Here is a 15,901-nt window from a genome sequence, read left to right as displayed (position 1 = left end):
TCACCCACGCGGTATAACCAATGAGGAGATGGCACATGGGTACCTGCTTCTATAAACCAATGAGGAGATGGGAGAGGCAGGACTTGCAGCTCGATCTGCGTCAGAAATAGAAAGGACTATTATTTTATCTCTTGGCAACGCAGACTCGCGCGAGCAGTGTGGGTGCAATAATTGAATAACATAGATTCCTACATTTATTTTGCAACCTCACGCACGCACGCGACACGAGCGGTGTAGTCAGGGTATGAGGTCTTTACTGCATTTCGTCTAGTACCATAATTATTATCAGTGGCAGGGATGATTGTGCTGTATGTTATAATTTTCACCTACTTGCTGAAGTACAGATCATTTCATTCTTCAATCGCCCACGTGGGTATAACCAATGAGGAGATGGCACGTGGGTACCTGCTTCTATAAACCAATGAGATGGGAGAGGCAGGACTTTCAGCCGCGGGGAGCAGTGTGGGTGCAATAATTGAATAACATGGATTTCTAAATGTATTATGCGACGCTCGTGCACGCGATGTGTCCGGTCTGGCCTCCCGGGTGGCGCAGTGGTCTAGGGCACTACATCGCAGTGCTAGCTGCGCCACCAGAGTCTCTGGGTTCGTGCCCAGGCTCTGTCGCAGCCCGCCGCAACCGGGAGGTCCGTGGGGCGACGCACAATTGGCATAGCGTCGTCCGGGTTAGGGAGGGTTTGGCCGGTAGGGATATCATTGTCTCAGTATGTAAAATGTAATGAAATGTTTTTAAAAAATGTAATAAAATGTATGCACTCTACTGTAAGTCGCTCTGGATAAGAGCGTCTGCTAAATTACTAAAATGTAAATGTAAAAATGTCTGGTCAGCATGTATTAGCAGAGCTCGGCTAGCACACTCCCTTAAAATAAATTAATTCACTTGAAAAACTACAAAAAAGCACCAATATGACTGTTTATCACTCTTGAGACTGGTCATGGCTAGAAAAGATCCAGCTTTTGTCAAATTAATGTCAAAAGTAGATTTTTTTTGTTGCATTTTAGCTACCGTCACCCTTTTCCTACCTTTAACCTAATTCTCCTAACATGCTACGTTAATTATCGTAACCCGCTGCGTAAATGCTTCTAACCTGCTACGAATAGTCAAGTCTGACATTAATTTGACAAAAGCTGGATTCCGTCTAGCCACGGCCCTTAAAACGCGGTAGCCAGTACACATCCTCAAAATCATCTGAATTAATCTAAGATAATTTAAGAAATATGTAATTGATATCGATGTTTTTGAAGCGGAGGTCTAAAGGTGTCTGAATGCCTCCCAGCCGAAACAGTTTGGAAGAGTTCGTGCAGATATTATAACAACATTTTAAATGGTGTAGTGGTGTAGTGGAGGAAAAATATATTAGTGATGGGCATTCCGGCCTTTTCAGTGAGTCAGCTCGTTCGGCTTAGCTCAACAAAAAAAAGTATGTTTTGTATTTTTTCAAGTCAAACAGTTTGCGATAGTTTGACTATGATTGGTGTTAAAACAACTCTAATTAAATTATTAAATGAAATCATACTCTACCTTAACCACAATGTATTTAAAAATGCATTGGTTTGTTATGAAAAAGAACTCTATTAAACATTTGCATTTAAAGTATAACTTTTTAATGTATATAAACAAAGTGCACATACATCTAACCATTCAAAATGAATACAATCTGAACAGCATAATAGAATATTGCACCATATGAAAGAAATATAAATAACAATTTGCTAAACTGCAGCATCCCACAAATTGAAATAAATGTAAAAAAGAAGGATGCTATTACACATTTGCATTTAAAGTATAACTTTTTTAATGTATATGATTGACACTGCGTGTCTGATTGACAGGAACAACAGGTGAGTCTGAGCAGACAGTCAGAACGAATGTGTACGCTTGAGCATTTAGGCCTATATTATTTTTATTTATTTTTTGTTCTTTGAATTAGTTAATTCTATTCAATTAAATCTTTTGATTATTCATATCTTTATTTTTTTATTTTTTTATAAATAGATTAGTCTCTTCTGATATGCGAGACGGCTCCCAACGTTCACCTACAAGAGCCGGCTCTTAAACCCAACTCGTTCGCGAACGACCCATCACTATTAGTGATGCTAATGATGGGCCTAGCTGTCTTCCGGTAGATGGAAAGGCTTTCCCAAAACCTTCTCTATTAAATGTTAACTAGCTAGCTACAAAGTAGCCCTTAACACACTAGCCAGTAAACATCCTCAAAATCGTCTCATTTATAATTTAAAGATAATTTAAGAAATATGTAAATTATGTAATTTGAGTATACCTGTCAGAATATCATGATTATTTGCATTAATCCAGTGGCCATTTCTTTTGCAAACTCCATCTCATGTACAACAGAAATACTGCTAACCAAATAACAGTGCTAGATGCCTGCACATTTGAATTAAAGGGCAACTACACACACTACATTTCTTAGATTTTTTCCAAGACCTCGATCGAAGGTGGTCTCTTGATGTGGTTCAAAGATTGTTATGGACTTAGAACATGCAATTATGTTGTATTTCTGTTGTAAAAGTGTGACTTTGAGAGCGAAAACAGTTGACAGACTAATTACTTTGTTTCATTAGTAGGACTACTATTAGCCTTCTTGCACAGGACAGCTTGGGTTGGTCTGACTATGAAAGACCAATATGGGATTTATGATTTTAGGTCATTGAGTGAATGTCCCTGTTTCTCATACATTTTTTTACATTTTTTCACACAGGGCACCTTTCCTTTGCTGGGCAGGCCATTTGAAAATGTTTTGGCAAAATTTGAGTATACCCACTTCTCCAGGCACCACTACACCACTGGATGTTTTTGTTTGCTTTGGACTTCGTGAGTTTTTTCCCCGGCTGTTCGGGCACAATACATTTTTTTCTGAAGTCGGTAGTTGAAGTCTGCGCCCCTTCGTCGGTGATTGGTCAACAGTAGGGATTATTCAATAAAGTCTTTGTTGTCATTCAACGAGAGACGACTCAATTTTTGCTAAACATTTCTTTGAGAAATACTGCACCAAACATCTTAGTTAGATGTAAAATTGCGTGACTAAAATCTCCTCTGCAAAAACTTCTAAATTAATCACAGATTTCTTGACTTAACTTAGATTAATTCTGACTATTTGGAGGAAGTTTATACTGGCCTACGGCGTCTCAAAATTGGTGAACAATACTATTGATGCTTTTTTCAAATTTTTCAAGCGAAAGTCTTTTATGCGAGTATGCGAGTTCGGCCAGCCGAAGTGAAGCATGCTGAAGCCTTTAGTCATGCACTTTTACATATATTTGGTCCAGTATTTCTCAAGATAAATAATGTGCATGAAAACTAGTTGTCTGTAGTTGAATGACAACAAACACTTCAATGAAGAATTCCTACTGTGGATCAATCACCGACGAGGAGGCGTAGACTTCAGCAACAGCCGAAAATAACCCTGCCGAATGCTGCCGAATACCAAAACAAACAAAAACGGCACAACATTTCTGCATAATATATGTGCGAACTGTTTCGACTGGGAAGCATACAGTAAGCTTAAGGGAAGATGGTGATTGCCATACAGTCACTAGGTCAAATGTCAATACGGGTCAACACTGTGCTCTCCAATACTGGGGAGGATTCATTGGTGCCCCTCCCCTCTACCCTGTTCCTGTCATAGACAACAGTTTTATGTGGACAATTGCGGAAAATCTCCTTTAATCATTATGACCGATTTTACTGCTGGCATGAGTTACTTGATGTGGAATAGAGTGATGAGAGTGATGAGACACAGCCTATAGGAGGAGACTCATCCTTCCATGACTCATCCTTAGAGATACGAGTCCTCCATGTAGTAATGAAACACAGTCTATAGGAGGAGACTCATCCTTCCATGACTCATCCTTAGAGATACGAGTCCTCCATGTAGTAATGAAACACAGTCTATAGGAGGAGACTCATCCTTCCATGACTCATCCTTAGAGATACGAGTCCTCCATGTAGTAATGAAACACAGTCTATAGGAGGAGACTCATCCTTCCATGACTCATCCTTAGAGATACGAGTCCTCCATGTAGTAATGAAACACAGTCTATAGGAGGAGACTCATCCTTCCATGACTCATCCTTAGAGATACGAGTCCTCCATGTAATCACGAGACACAGTCTATAGGAAGAGAATCAAACTTAGAGGTACGAGTCCTCCATGTAATCACGAGACACAGTCTATAGGAGGAGAATCAAACTTAGAGATACGAGTCCTCCAATCCTGATGAGCAGCTCAAGTCTATGTGGCATCATGTGAAGATGTGAAGGCTTCATATAAAAGTGTTGTGTGCATGCGTGCGTGCGTGTGTTTACTCCTCTGGGCTAGGCACATTGAGGAGAATGAGTCAGCAGAGCACATCTGTACAATCAGATAACGTATGTGCATACTTATCATTTTATCATCCAATACAAATTCATTCTCATCTTTCACTTCACAATCAAAGAAAAGGGAGAGGGGTATTTAATGAAGAGCAATATGAAGATCAACAGAGAAATAGCTGCTTTAGAAAAGCCCTTAAACCCCTTTCACACAAGCGCTTATCCAGAGTAAACAGAGCATACCAGCACTCTCACACAAATATTCACTAGACTAGAATGAGTCATACAGTAAATGAAAAAGGAATATGTGTCCTAAAGCATTTAAAAAGGGGTTTCCCGAGAACCTCGATATTATATGAGTGTGTTTCACATGTTTCATTTTTGAAGTGTGTTTATTGTAGGCTATTTTCCACTGTGCTTTTCAGTGTCAGTTTTATCTTCTTCAGTGTACTCAGAGTTGTGGATAGCTTCTTGGTCTGTTCTAAACTAACACCAATAAGTCACACACCAATAAAAATACAACACAGATTAGCAAATCAGCAAGTTATCTATATTTATTTGCATTTGAATTGATCAATATACAGTTCTTTTTTTTCTTTCAATAAGCACTTTATGGTTTGGCATTTCTAACATCATTACCAAATTAAAACATTCTCTTAAAACAAAAGCATGTAACGGAAATTAAACTTATAGCACCTTTTGCATTTGCATTTGCTCAAACAGCTATGACCGCACTGCCCTAAAGCTGTTTCAAACACGCTACGTGCATCCTATTTTGGTTAGCCTCCTCACGCAGAGGAGTTGTTAATGGGGTATATCTCTTTTCCCAATAGAACTGAGTTGAAAATACTAGATATGTACAGTACAGAACAGGACAGCAGTCCCTCCCTGTATACAATAGGCCTACAGTACAGTATGTCCCTACAGTACAGATCTAGTGGATCTACTCATACTTTACATCTGGGGCAAAGTGCACAACTACGCCGCTCCTCCGTGGTTCGGGTCTTTCCTCCAGTGGTTCTGGTTCTCCTCCAACGGCACCCTGGGAATGATGATCACCGGGTCGGAGAACCTCGTCATTAAGCTCTCTAGGAGGCGAGGCAGCACAGAGTTAAGACACAAAGAAAAAGACAAAAACAAAGAGACACAAGATGAGGCATTTCTCAGAGGCCAATCACAAAGAATTTTGCTGAGTTGAGTTGAGCACCCTGTGACTACTCATATTAGAGGGCAACATTATACTGCCACAGTGGGGATGTGAAGCTCAGTCTCAGAGAAAGCTGCTAAAGCTCTCTCTTGGTTTCTTATCACTTCAAACCTAAAATAGCAACAAAAAAAACATAGTTCGCCCGCCTACCTTCCTCAATTCCAAAAAAAAGTTCAAATGTTTCTTCAATCAAAGTTAGGATTTTGTGTTATGTTCAGATCAATAAATAGCCACTGCACTCTGAGTTTGAATCCAATCTGTCAGCTGAAACCTCAGACTAAAAGCTAGAGCACACTAATGGGAATAATGAGAGTCTAATGAGTCTCAGGGTGTTCAAGGATAAACAGCCACAGGACATTCAGGAATAATATAATCTAAAATTAAACTTGAGGGGACCAAAACATGCACTTACTATCTTCTCCAGTAGCAGAACTGTCTCTCTCCAATGCTAGAACTACTGTACCTCCCCACTCTATTCCGACCATGCACCCCAATAAACATTGAATCGACATATTTTCAATAAACAATTCAGATTTAGTACCAAGTCCAGCCCATATAAAATAACCACACATTTGGTAATATTATATAACATTCGGATTGCAGGTCCCACTCAGACACCATAACAACATTACATCAAATTATCAAAATGATCAAACCAAAAAGGATAACTATGTGTTATTATAAACATATATCTGTAGGTGTGTTTACCCACAGGTTTATTCATTATTTATATATAACCACACTGGTAACATGTGTGTAATTACGATATCACTTTGATATAATATCAAATAAAGTTATATCACATAATAGTGGTTGCACGGTTGGTTTAATCTAGTTGCTCTAAAAATAGAAAAGGATGGGCGATCTCTAGTCATCTGTGTGAATAATTCAAAAATCACATTTTACTACATAGCCATGCAATTTGTTTAGCCTTGGCCTATTTCTTATAACCAGGAGCAATGAATGCATCTAGCATCTTCCAGTAGCTCAAGGAGGGATTCCAAGATGGTCTGGACTATAGCCATTCTACTACAACAAGGCAGACCCAAGGCCTCCTTAAGAGAGGAACCTTAAGGAGACATACGTACATTATAGGACATGACAGCCAAGCATTCACACAGACAGCCCCACACACTCATTCCCCTACTCTAGTTTCCATATGGAAGAGAAATGTATGAGGGATCTGACCTGGTGGGAACTGTATCGGAGTACAACGATTTTCAAAACAAAACTGTGCCACTATCAAATATTTAAAAAATCATGACTTTGAAATACATATTATGAGCACATATGAATGAGAGATTTGTGGCTTGTGGCGGCTGGGTATGTTTTTAGGTTACCTTGGAATGGGTAGTGTACAGCCCCACAGGTGTTGCTTTAGCGTCTGCACCCAGCCTGTATCACGGATTGGCTGACAGAGCTGTATGTAGTGGTACTGTTTTAGCACAACCCTTCAAATGAATCAGAATGTCACTCGTTAGGTTTTCTAGAGGTAGGATTTCACCTTGCACAGCATATCCAAATTTGACATCCTCGAAAAGCTAATAACGATACCAGATGAAGCTGGAAAATATAGTAATTACATGATTATAATGATTTTAGAAATATCCAAATGTCACATTTGTTACACGCAGAGAAAGAACATTTCATTAATCATACAGTTTGTTGGCCCAGTAAATACATGACATCCAATTCTGGAATAATGTTCTACCCATCCTTAACTTGCATATTGCTGTATAATTTGGGCAAGGTCTTTGAATATATTTGGACACATGATGCAAAATAATATATTCCTCAGCTCTCACATAGTGTAGCAGCAATATGCAAGCCCTTTGAAGGATGTCAGAACTCATGCCAGAATGTCTTTGATAAGCGCTAAAGAAAACCTGAAGGCAAAATTCTCTTCCATGTGGATTCACTCACTAAAAAGCATCTCATGTCTCACAAAGACAAAGACACAAAAACAATTCAACAAATACCTGCAACCACGGTTCTTTCACCCTCCTCCTCCTCCATACGTTTCAACACAAAGAACCAAGAGGACACAGCTTTTTCTGCTTTTGCATTTATTCATAATATTTCAGTAAATAGGAGCAAGCAGAGAGAAACACAAGCACGTCACAGTAAAATATTTGTGTCCAATACATTCTGTAACTTCTTTGTACCATTATTACTTTCTATTGTTTTTTTGTTTCTAATGCTTGGATTAAAGATCGGTAGCACCGGGTGTGCTGTGTGTCAGTACTTTACATGTATGACCTCCCCGACACCTCTACGAGAGAAAGACCCCCCCCCAGCCAAAGGCTGCAAAATGCTAATGAGATGGCCCTCACCCGTCGCTCCGTGGGCACATGCTCAGTCTAAGCGGAATATGGCATGGTGGTTCATTGTGACATACTAACTCAAGACACCACCATGGCAAATGGAGAGACAACACACTCCAGTATTCAAAATGGAGGGGAGGGAGCCAGGGGGCTCTGACTAGCACAACAGATGACAACAACACAAGAGAGAGACTGGGGAGTGTGGGGTGGCCCATGACCAGCAAGTCCTGCACAGCACAATGCACTGCTCTATTGTGGTCTACGTCATCCCAGCAGTCTGAAATGCTGTTCTGGTCTTTACTACTATCCGCTAAGACACAAGTAGACATGTGTAGTAGCCAATAGAGCTCTACTGGCACTATACAACCAATACAAACCTGATTCATTTTGACATAATGAGGTTTATGTTTGTAATACAGATCATTTTCTTTGCTCGCTCAATATATCCCATTCAAGAAACTGCATACATATGCAGAAGTATGATACAAATGTAAACCAAATATAAAATGTAGTTTCGCTGCTTGTCCTAATTCAATCAAATCACGTGAGAATATCAAGTCGTTCTACATTGGTAGCCTATGACAACTATATTTAGATTGCCATAGAAGGCAGCAGAGGAGAGATATATTTGGAGTTGAATGTGTTTAATATAATCTTGACATCTACACGTAAACTTCTCAACCTAATGAAATCCACACACACACACACACACACCCCTGGTCCAGGGAAGAGGCCAGTTGTTTGAGGCCCATGCTAGACAGAAATATAGAGACACAACATGCATAAACCAGAAACAAAGACAGAAACAAGTCCGGAAAAATAAACGTTCCAAACGGCCAGCATTCAACTTACCATAACATCGCAGACACATTTTTGGGGGTATGTTACAATAATGGTATTAGCAGAAGTAATTAGTGTTTTATACCCACATAAATAGATTAATAAATAAAACAATAAATAACATATAATTATAAAACAATGAATGTGCTGGAAGAGAGAAAGAGTTTTAACTAGTATCACATCCAGCCATGCACCTCTTTAGACCTCTGGGATGTGAATATTGTTGTTGGCTTCTCTCATCTGCTAGTGCCATGGGGGCCTAAATAATCATGTTGGTTCCAGTCAACCATGACTCTGTGTGTGTGTCCTAGCTATAGCTACATAGAGTGTATATGGGCTGGGTGAAAGCATAGCTAAAGACCATAGAGCCACAATATCAAATTCCTATCGTGACTCAGTGAAATGTAATGTTGTTTTTTTAAATGCAGAATGTAATTATAATTGCATGATAGTAACATTTAATTCAATGGAAATTCTCATCTGCTGTGCAAATGACTGGTCTAGTAATGCATAATCATGTTACAGTAACCCAGATGGCTCCCAGCTTGGCAACAAGGTTGATGAAACAAGATAGCCTTGTCTGACCTCTAAAATAACTTGATGAATGAATTTGACTGCAAAGAGAGAGAACAATTTGAATGAGAGGGTATGAGGTTTTAAATGTTGTCCTGACAATTACTTGTTCAAAACCATTCCCACATCCTCCACAATCAACATAGTTATTAGGTTTACAAAGTTAGACATTGCATTCAAGAATGATAGCAAAGTTGAACAAAGCATCTTAGTAATGCCAATCTGAAAACAGACAGACCTGGAGCCCTGCTCAAGAAGACAGCATTCAGGAAATACAGAGCAGGCACAAACTCAGCCATGGGTCGATACACTCCAAGCTGCACATTTATCAAAGATTTTCAGACCGTTATCCTAGATGAGTATCTAATGTGTCTATGCATTCATTTATGAATGTATCTTTGCATACATTTGAAAGTTACAGCTACAGAAATCGAGTCCAGTCACTGAGCCAATTTACATGGTCTTCTCATTCACAAAAATCCTTGATAAACTCAACAAAGCAATCTGTTCAGTTGGAAGATGGAAGCCAACCACACAGGATTGCTAGTCGGTGGGCTCATGCAACAATAGCACGTGCCATTCATTGGCTAACCAGGCAGCCGGTAGCCATGGTAACCTTGAGATGGAGACGTGGAGAGAGGGGGGTGGAGGGTGGCATCGGGGAACAGAGGAAGCGGATGAATACGCCCCCTTGTTACTACGGTGATCTAATGTAATGTGAGGCGGGGAAGCAACGACATGTCATGTCACAACCCTGACATTTACTGTAACTACATCTAACTTAGCCAAGAGGCAGAGAGAAGAGAGAGAAAGAGAGAGAAAGAGGGTTAGAGAGAGACGAGAGAGAGAGAGACATAACATAAAAGGGATGAAAACTTCTAATTAATTTTGCAGCCTTCGTGTTCTTTCCCCAAAGAAGAATAAAAAGTAGTGCTAAATGATTTTTACTCTTTTGCCTCAGCCAGTTTGTTGTTCATCTCTTTACTTTTCTCCTTGTCCCCCTCCGCAGGCCTGGACTCAGTGGGCTGGTTCTCAGAGGTCGTCTTCTTGGTGCCCCGCAGTGCTGTGCTGCCCGGCTGCTTCTGCTCTTTGGCCTTCTTGACAGGTTTGCCGCCCTGACTAGCTACCGTGGTGCCAGCCTTTTTGGGTTTGGATCGTGGAGCACTGTTAGACCTCTTAACCTAGGCACAGGGGATGGGGGAAGATGGAGATTATTTATATATACCATCCCCAAAGACATTAGCAGCAGGTGTAAATGACTCTGCAAAGAGCTGCAACTCCTCGGTTTGATATTGTGTTTGTTTCAGTATTACTGATATGATTTGCCATCACAACATACACAGTAAAGAGAACAGCAGCCCTCCAAGAGAAAGATTCTGTCATTACAGTGGGCTTGAAAACGCACTCTGCAAGGCTGTGGTTCTGAATAGGAGATTAGCTGCATTATGGCTGTACCATAGGAGTAGTCAATAGGACATGATCTAAAACATTCTCACCTTGGTCTCTTGTAGCCCGTTGTAGGGCTCATTGTACAGGCTGCGTATCCTCCTCCTGTCCACAGCCTTGTTGTCGTTGGGCTGCTGTTTGCCCTGCTCTCCCTTGTAGGTGGCGCTATAGCTGGTCTCCAGGCTGGTCTTCTCCTCAGGGGGAAGGTACTGGGACTTGGCTCGGATCAGCTTCACTGGCTTCACATCCCTGTGGGCTTTGAACTCCGTCCTACGAGAAGAATCAGCACCAAATACACTCAGTAAAATAGCTCTCTTCATATTTTAACCTACAATCTATTTATAGACAGGAGAGAAGACTAAATCTGTATTGTACCAAAGGGCAATTTGTGTTGCAGCATGTAGGCATTCAAAACACCCAAGAAATATGCAGTAACAGTATTTTGCAAATAAGCAGTCACTTACAAACAAGTACATTTACATAGAACTGTTTGGATATAGAAATAGACGTAGTGGAATGACTGGGTCTCTCCCACAGTATGAGTGAGTGGGTGTATGTAATGTATCGGAGATGGTTGGTGACTGCGCCAGGCAGCCAGCGGCTCAGGTGTTTAATGTAGTCCAGACACAGCAGTTCTTCAGAAGGTCAGCTCCATGGCTTTCACACAGAACAGCCTGAGCTCTAGTCTGTCTCATAGAGGGGTTCTGTACAGGACGAGCCAACCTCCAGACACATCCAAGAGCAATTAGAGATAGGCATCAAAGTGAGATCTGTTCACTATCAATTCTATAGCAGGTATATAAACGAACATGTTGCTACTAATTGGAGTTTTAGATTGAACTGCCCATCATTTATTTTTATTTATTTATTTATTTCACCTTTATTTAACCAGGTAGGCTAGTTGAGAACAAGTTCTCATTTGCAACTGCGACCTGGCCAAGATAAAGCATAGCATTGTGAACAGACAACAACACAGAGTTACACATGGAGTAAACAATAAACAAGTCAATAACATGGTAAAAAAAAAAGAGAATCTATATACAATGTGTGCAAAAGGCATGAGGTAGGCAATAAATCGAATAATTACAATTTAGCAGATTAACACTGGAGTGATAAATCATCAGATGATCATGTGCAAGAAGAGATACTGGTGTGCAAAAGAGCAGAAAAGTAAATAAATAAAAGCAGTATGGGGGGTGAGGTAGGTAAATTGGGTGGGTAGTTTACAGATGGACTATGTACAGCTGCAGCGATCGGTTAGCTGCTCGGATAGCAGATTTTTAAAGTTGTTGAGGGAGATAAAAGTCTCCAACTTCAGAGATTTTTGCAATTCGTTCCAGTCGCAGGCAGCAGAGAACTGGAAGGAAAGGCGTCCAAATGAGGTTTTGGCTAGCCAGACACCTAGGTACTTAGATGTCCACATATTCTAGGTCGGAACCGTCCAGGGTGGTGATGCTAGTCGGGCGTGCGGGTGCAGGCAGCGAACGGTTGAAAAGCATGCATTTGGTTTTACTAGCATTTAAAAGCTAGAAAAAACTTCCTCATCCCTTCCTCATCCTCAACACGCAACACACACACAGCTGCAGCGATCGGTTAGCTGCTCGGATAGCAGATTTTTATTAAAGTTGTTGAGGGAGATAAAAGTCTCCAACTTCAGAGATTTTTGCAATTCGTTCCATTCGCAGGCAGCAGAGAACTGGAAGGAAAGGCGTCCAAATGAGGTTTGGCTTTAGGGATGATCAGTGAGATACACCTGCTGGAGCGCGTGCTACGGGTGGGTGTAGCCATCGTGACCAGTGAACTGAGATAAGGCGGCACTTTACCTAGCATAGCCTTGTAGATGACCTGGAGCCAGTGGGTCTGACGACGAACATGTAGCGAGGGCCAGCCGACTAGGGCATACAGGTCGCAGTGGTGGGTCGTATAAGGTGCTTTAGTAACAAAACGGATGGCACTGTGATAAACTGCATCCAGTTTGCTGAGTAGAGTATTGGAAGCTATTTTGTAGATGACATCGCCGAAGTCGAGGATCGGTAGGATAGTCAGTTTTACTAGGGTAAGTTTGGCGGCGTGAGTGAAGGAGGCTTTGTTGCGGAATAGAAAGCCGACTCTAGATTTGATTTTGGATTGGAGATGTTTGATATGAGTCTGGAAGGAGAGTTTGCAGTCTAGCCAGACACCTAGGTACTTAGATGTCCACATATTCTAGGTCGGAACCGTCCAGGGTGGTGATGCTAGTCGGGCGTGCGGGTGCAGGCAGCGAACGGTTGAAAAGCATGCATTTGGTTTTACTAGCATTTAAAAGCTAGAAAAAACTTCCTCATCCCTTTCCCACTGCTCCTTCATACTATCTTACCAGTGTATAAAACATTTACATTTTTCTTCCGGTTGATTTGGCTTTTCACAGTGTATTTCCTTCCTTGCCAATGTCCATTGTTCATGTGACTAAGGTAGCAAACACCAAATGTAAACAGATGACTCCCGCCCTGGTCCCTGGACAAGGACAAACTACCTGTCAAGGCTCTCCAGTGACCCCACTCTGTGCAGCAGGAGACCCCAACCCCCGCACAACCACGCAACACACACCAAGAGAATAAAAGACCACAGTGAAAAATTCAATGTTCCCTCTGTGGACTACAGCAGTGAAGTGAGGGGGGATTAGTAGGTAACACTATTACTGGCCTGGATAGAGGAAGCAGCCCAGGCAGGCTCAAGTACTACAGACTAGGGTAGCACATTTTGGGGAATATTCAGAGGTGGAAACTTTCTGTGGGAATTAATGGGAATATATGGGAATTAACGGGAATATATGGGAATTAATATTAATACCATTTAAATGTAGATGTTTTTTGCATTGGATATATTTACCATATCATATGGAGACAGAAACATAAACCTTTTACCTTATCATAAGTAGACATAATTGCAAATGATTAAATCCTTCCAATAGAAATAAAAATAACTATTTAGTTACGAATTGAACTTTAATTAAATGAGTTGACTCTTCACATGGGATGATTTCACTGAACAACAAAAGAAAGGGAATATTGAATGATCCATCGCATCTCCCAAAAATGTTTTCAACATACATCTGTAAAATTATAGTCTAGAAACTAAAGCTTTGGTTGTCTTCCTCTCAGGCTTCCATGTCTTCTCCCTGGACCTCCTCAATGTCCACCTCTTGAACATCAGACTCTGAGGCCTCATCTTCACTGTCACTTTCCAACCTTGTTGAGGATGGCTTGTTGACAGGCTCAAAAAGCCTCATATTTGCCCGGATGGGCAAAAAGTCACCAATTTTTCAACCCTTGTATTGATCAGCCTGTTGTGTGCTTTGGTGTGTGTGTGTTCCCAAACAAGGACCAGTTGTGCTCTGAGGAGGCTGATGTTGGTGGGATTTGGAGGATGATGGAGGCAACAGGGGAAAGAGCCTCAGATCCACAAAGTCCCTTCCACCAGGTGGCTGATGAGATATGCTGGTACGACTGCCATATTGCATCTCCATCCCAAAGCCTTTTCTTGGAAATGTACTTCGCCAGACTGCCAAGAACCTTGCCCTCATCCAGGCCAAGGTGGCGAGACATGGTAGTGATGACACCATAGGCCTTGTTGATCTCTGCACCCGACAGGATGCTCTTGCCAGCATACTTGGGGTCCAACATGTACGATGCTGTGTTTGAAGACTTCAGGCAGAAGTCTTCACACTTTTTGATGTATTTCAGAACTGCAGTTTCCTCTGCTTGGAGCAACAGTGAAGTGGGCAGGGCAGTACGGATTTCTTCTCTTACATCTGCAAGCAGAGTCTGAACATCAGACAGGATGGCATTGTCTCCCTTAATCTGTGCAATGGCTACTGCTATAGGTTTCAGGAGTTTCAGGCTGCTTACCACTCTCTCCCAAAATACATAATCCAGGAGGATCCTCTAGATGGGGCTGTCCATATCCGCAGACTGTGATATGGCCATTTCTTGGAGAGACTCCTTCCCCTCCAGGAGACTGTCAAACATGATGACAACACCACCCCAATGGGTGTTGCTGGGCAGCTTTAATGTGGTGCTCTTATTCTTCTCACTTTGCTTGGTGAGGTAGATTACTGCTATAACTTGATGACCCTTCACATGCCTAACCATTTCCTTGGCTCTCTTGTAGAGTGTATCCATTGTTTTCAGTGCCATGATGTCCTTGAGGAGCAGATTCAATGGATGACCAGCACAGCCAATGGGTGTGATGTGAGGATAGGACTATCCCACTTTAGACCAAGCAGCCTTCATGTTCACAGCATTGTCTGTCACCGGTGCAAATACCTTCTGTGGTCCAAGGTCATTGATGACTGCCTTCAGCTCATATGCAATGTAGAGACCGGTGTGTCTGTTGTCCCTTGTGTCTGTGCTCTTGTAGAATACTGGTTGAGGGGTGGAGATGTAGTTAATTATTCCTTGCCCACAAACATTCGACCACCCATCAGAAATTATTGCAAAACAGTTTGTTTTCTCTATGATTTGCTTGACCTTCACTTGAACTCTGTTGATCTCAGCATCTAGCAAATTAGTAGATGAAGCATGTTTGGTTGAAGGGGTGTATGATGGGCGAAGAACATTCAGAAATCTATTCCAATACACATTGCCTGTGAGCGTCAGAGGTAAACCAGTTGCATACACAGCTCGAGCAAGACATTCATCAGCATTTCTCTGACTATGTTTCTCCATTGAGTAAAATGGATTCTTCACATATGATGTGGCACAGTATTTGCAAATGTACACAGCTTTTCCTTCTACATTAGCTGCAGTGAAATGTCTCCACACATCAGATAGTGCCTGTGGCAGTTTCCTGTAAAGATTAGAAAAACTGGAGTAAAAAAAACAAATACAATTCCATGTACAGATAAATAGTTAAGCAGTTAGATTAAAGAACTTCTTTGTAAGATAAATGTTTTAAAATGAAACATATATGGAAACAGGTGAATTAACACTCCTCAGTTAGCAGGCTCAAGCAAGCTAAACCCACATGGTAGCAAAAACTAACTAGCAGAAATGGTTAACAAGTTAGAAATGATTTAAAACACACTTTGCTGTAGGCTACTATTTACTAGTTAACAAAAAAGAATGTATGTCAAATTAAATATATTCACCCCACCCAGAATTGTAATCAAAACTTAC

The 15,901-nt window shown here is 41.2% G+C and overlaps 1 protein-coding gene across 2 annotated transcripts in view; it reads right to left on the bottom strand.

Annotated features, from left to right (window-relative positions):
* Nucleotides 1-4,883: 4,883 nt before the first annotated feature.
* Nucleotides 4,884-15,901, bottom strand: part of LOC129813128 (microtubule-associated protein 6 homolog) — a 30,575-nt gene continuing 19,557 nt past the window's right edge. The window contains exons 2-5 of one of the 2 annotated variants that reach the window (XM_055865332.1): nt 10,796-11,015; nt 10,248-10,480; nt 6,903-7,013; nt 4,884-5,443 (exon numbers count right to left, since the gene is read on the bottom strand). In XM_055865332.1, coding sequence (XP_055721307.1) covers nt 5,299-5,443; nt 6,903-7,013; nt 10,248-10,480; nt 10,796-11,015 — 709 coding nt within the window. In that variant the 3' untranslated portion in view covers nt 4,884-5,298. The remainder of the gene's footprint in view (nt 5,444-6,902; nt 7,014-10,247; nt 10,481-10,795; nt 11,016-15,901) is intronic. The other variant, XM_055865339.1, reaches the window with a different exon arrangement.

This window comes from Salvelinus fontinalis, chromosome 2 (assembly GCF_029448725.1).
Source record: "Salvelinus fontinalis isolate EN_2023a chromosome 2, ASM2944872v1, whole genome shotgun sequence".
Classification (NCBI taxonomy): domain Eukaryota; kingdom Metazoa; phylum Chordata; class Actinopteri; order Salmoniformes; family Salmonidae; genus Salvelinus; species Salvelinus fontinalis.
Note: the sequence above shows the minus strand (reverse complement) of the source record. Positions and strands in the feature narration are given on the sequence as shown.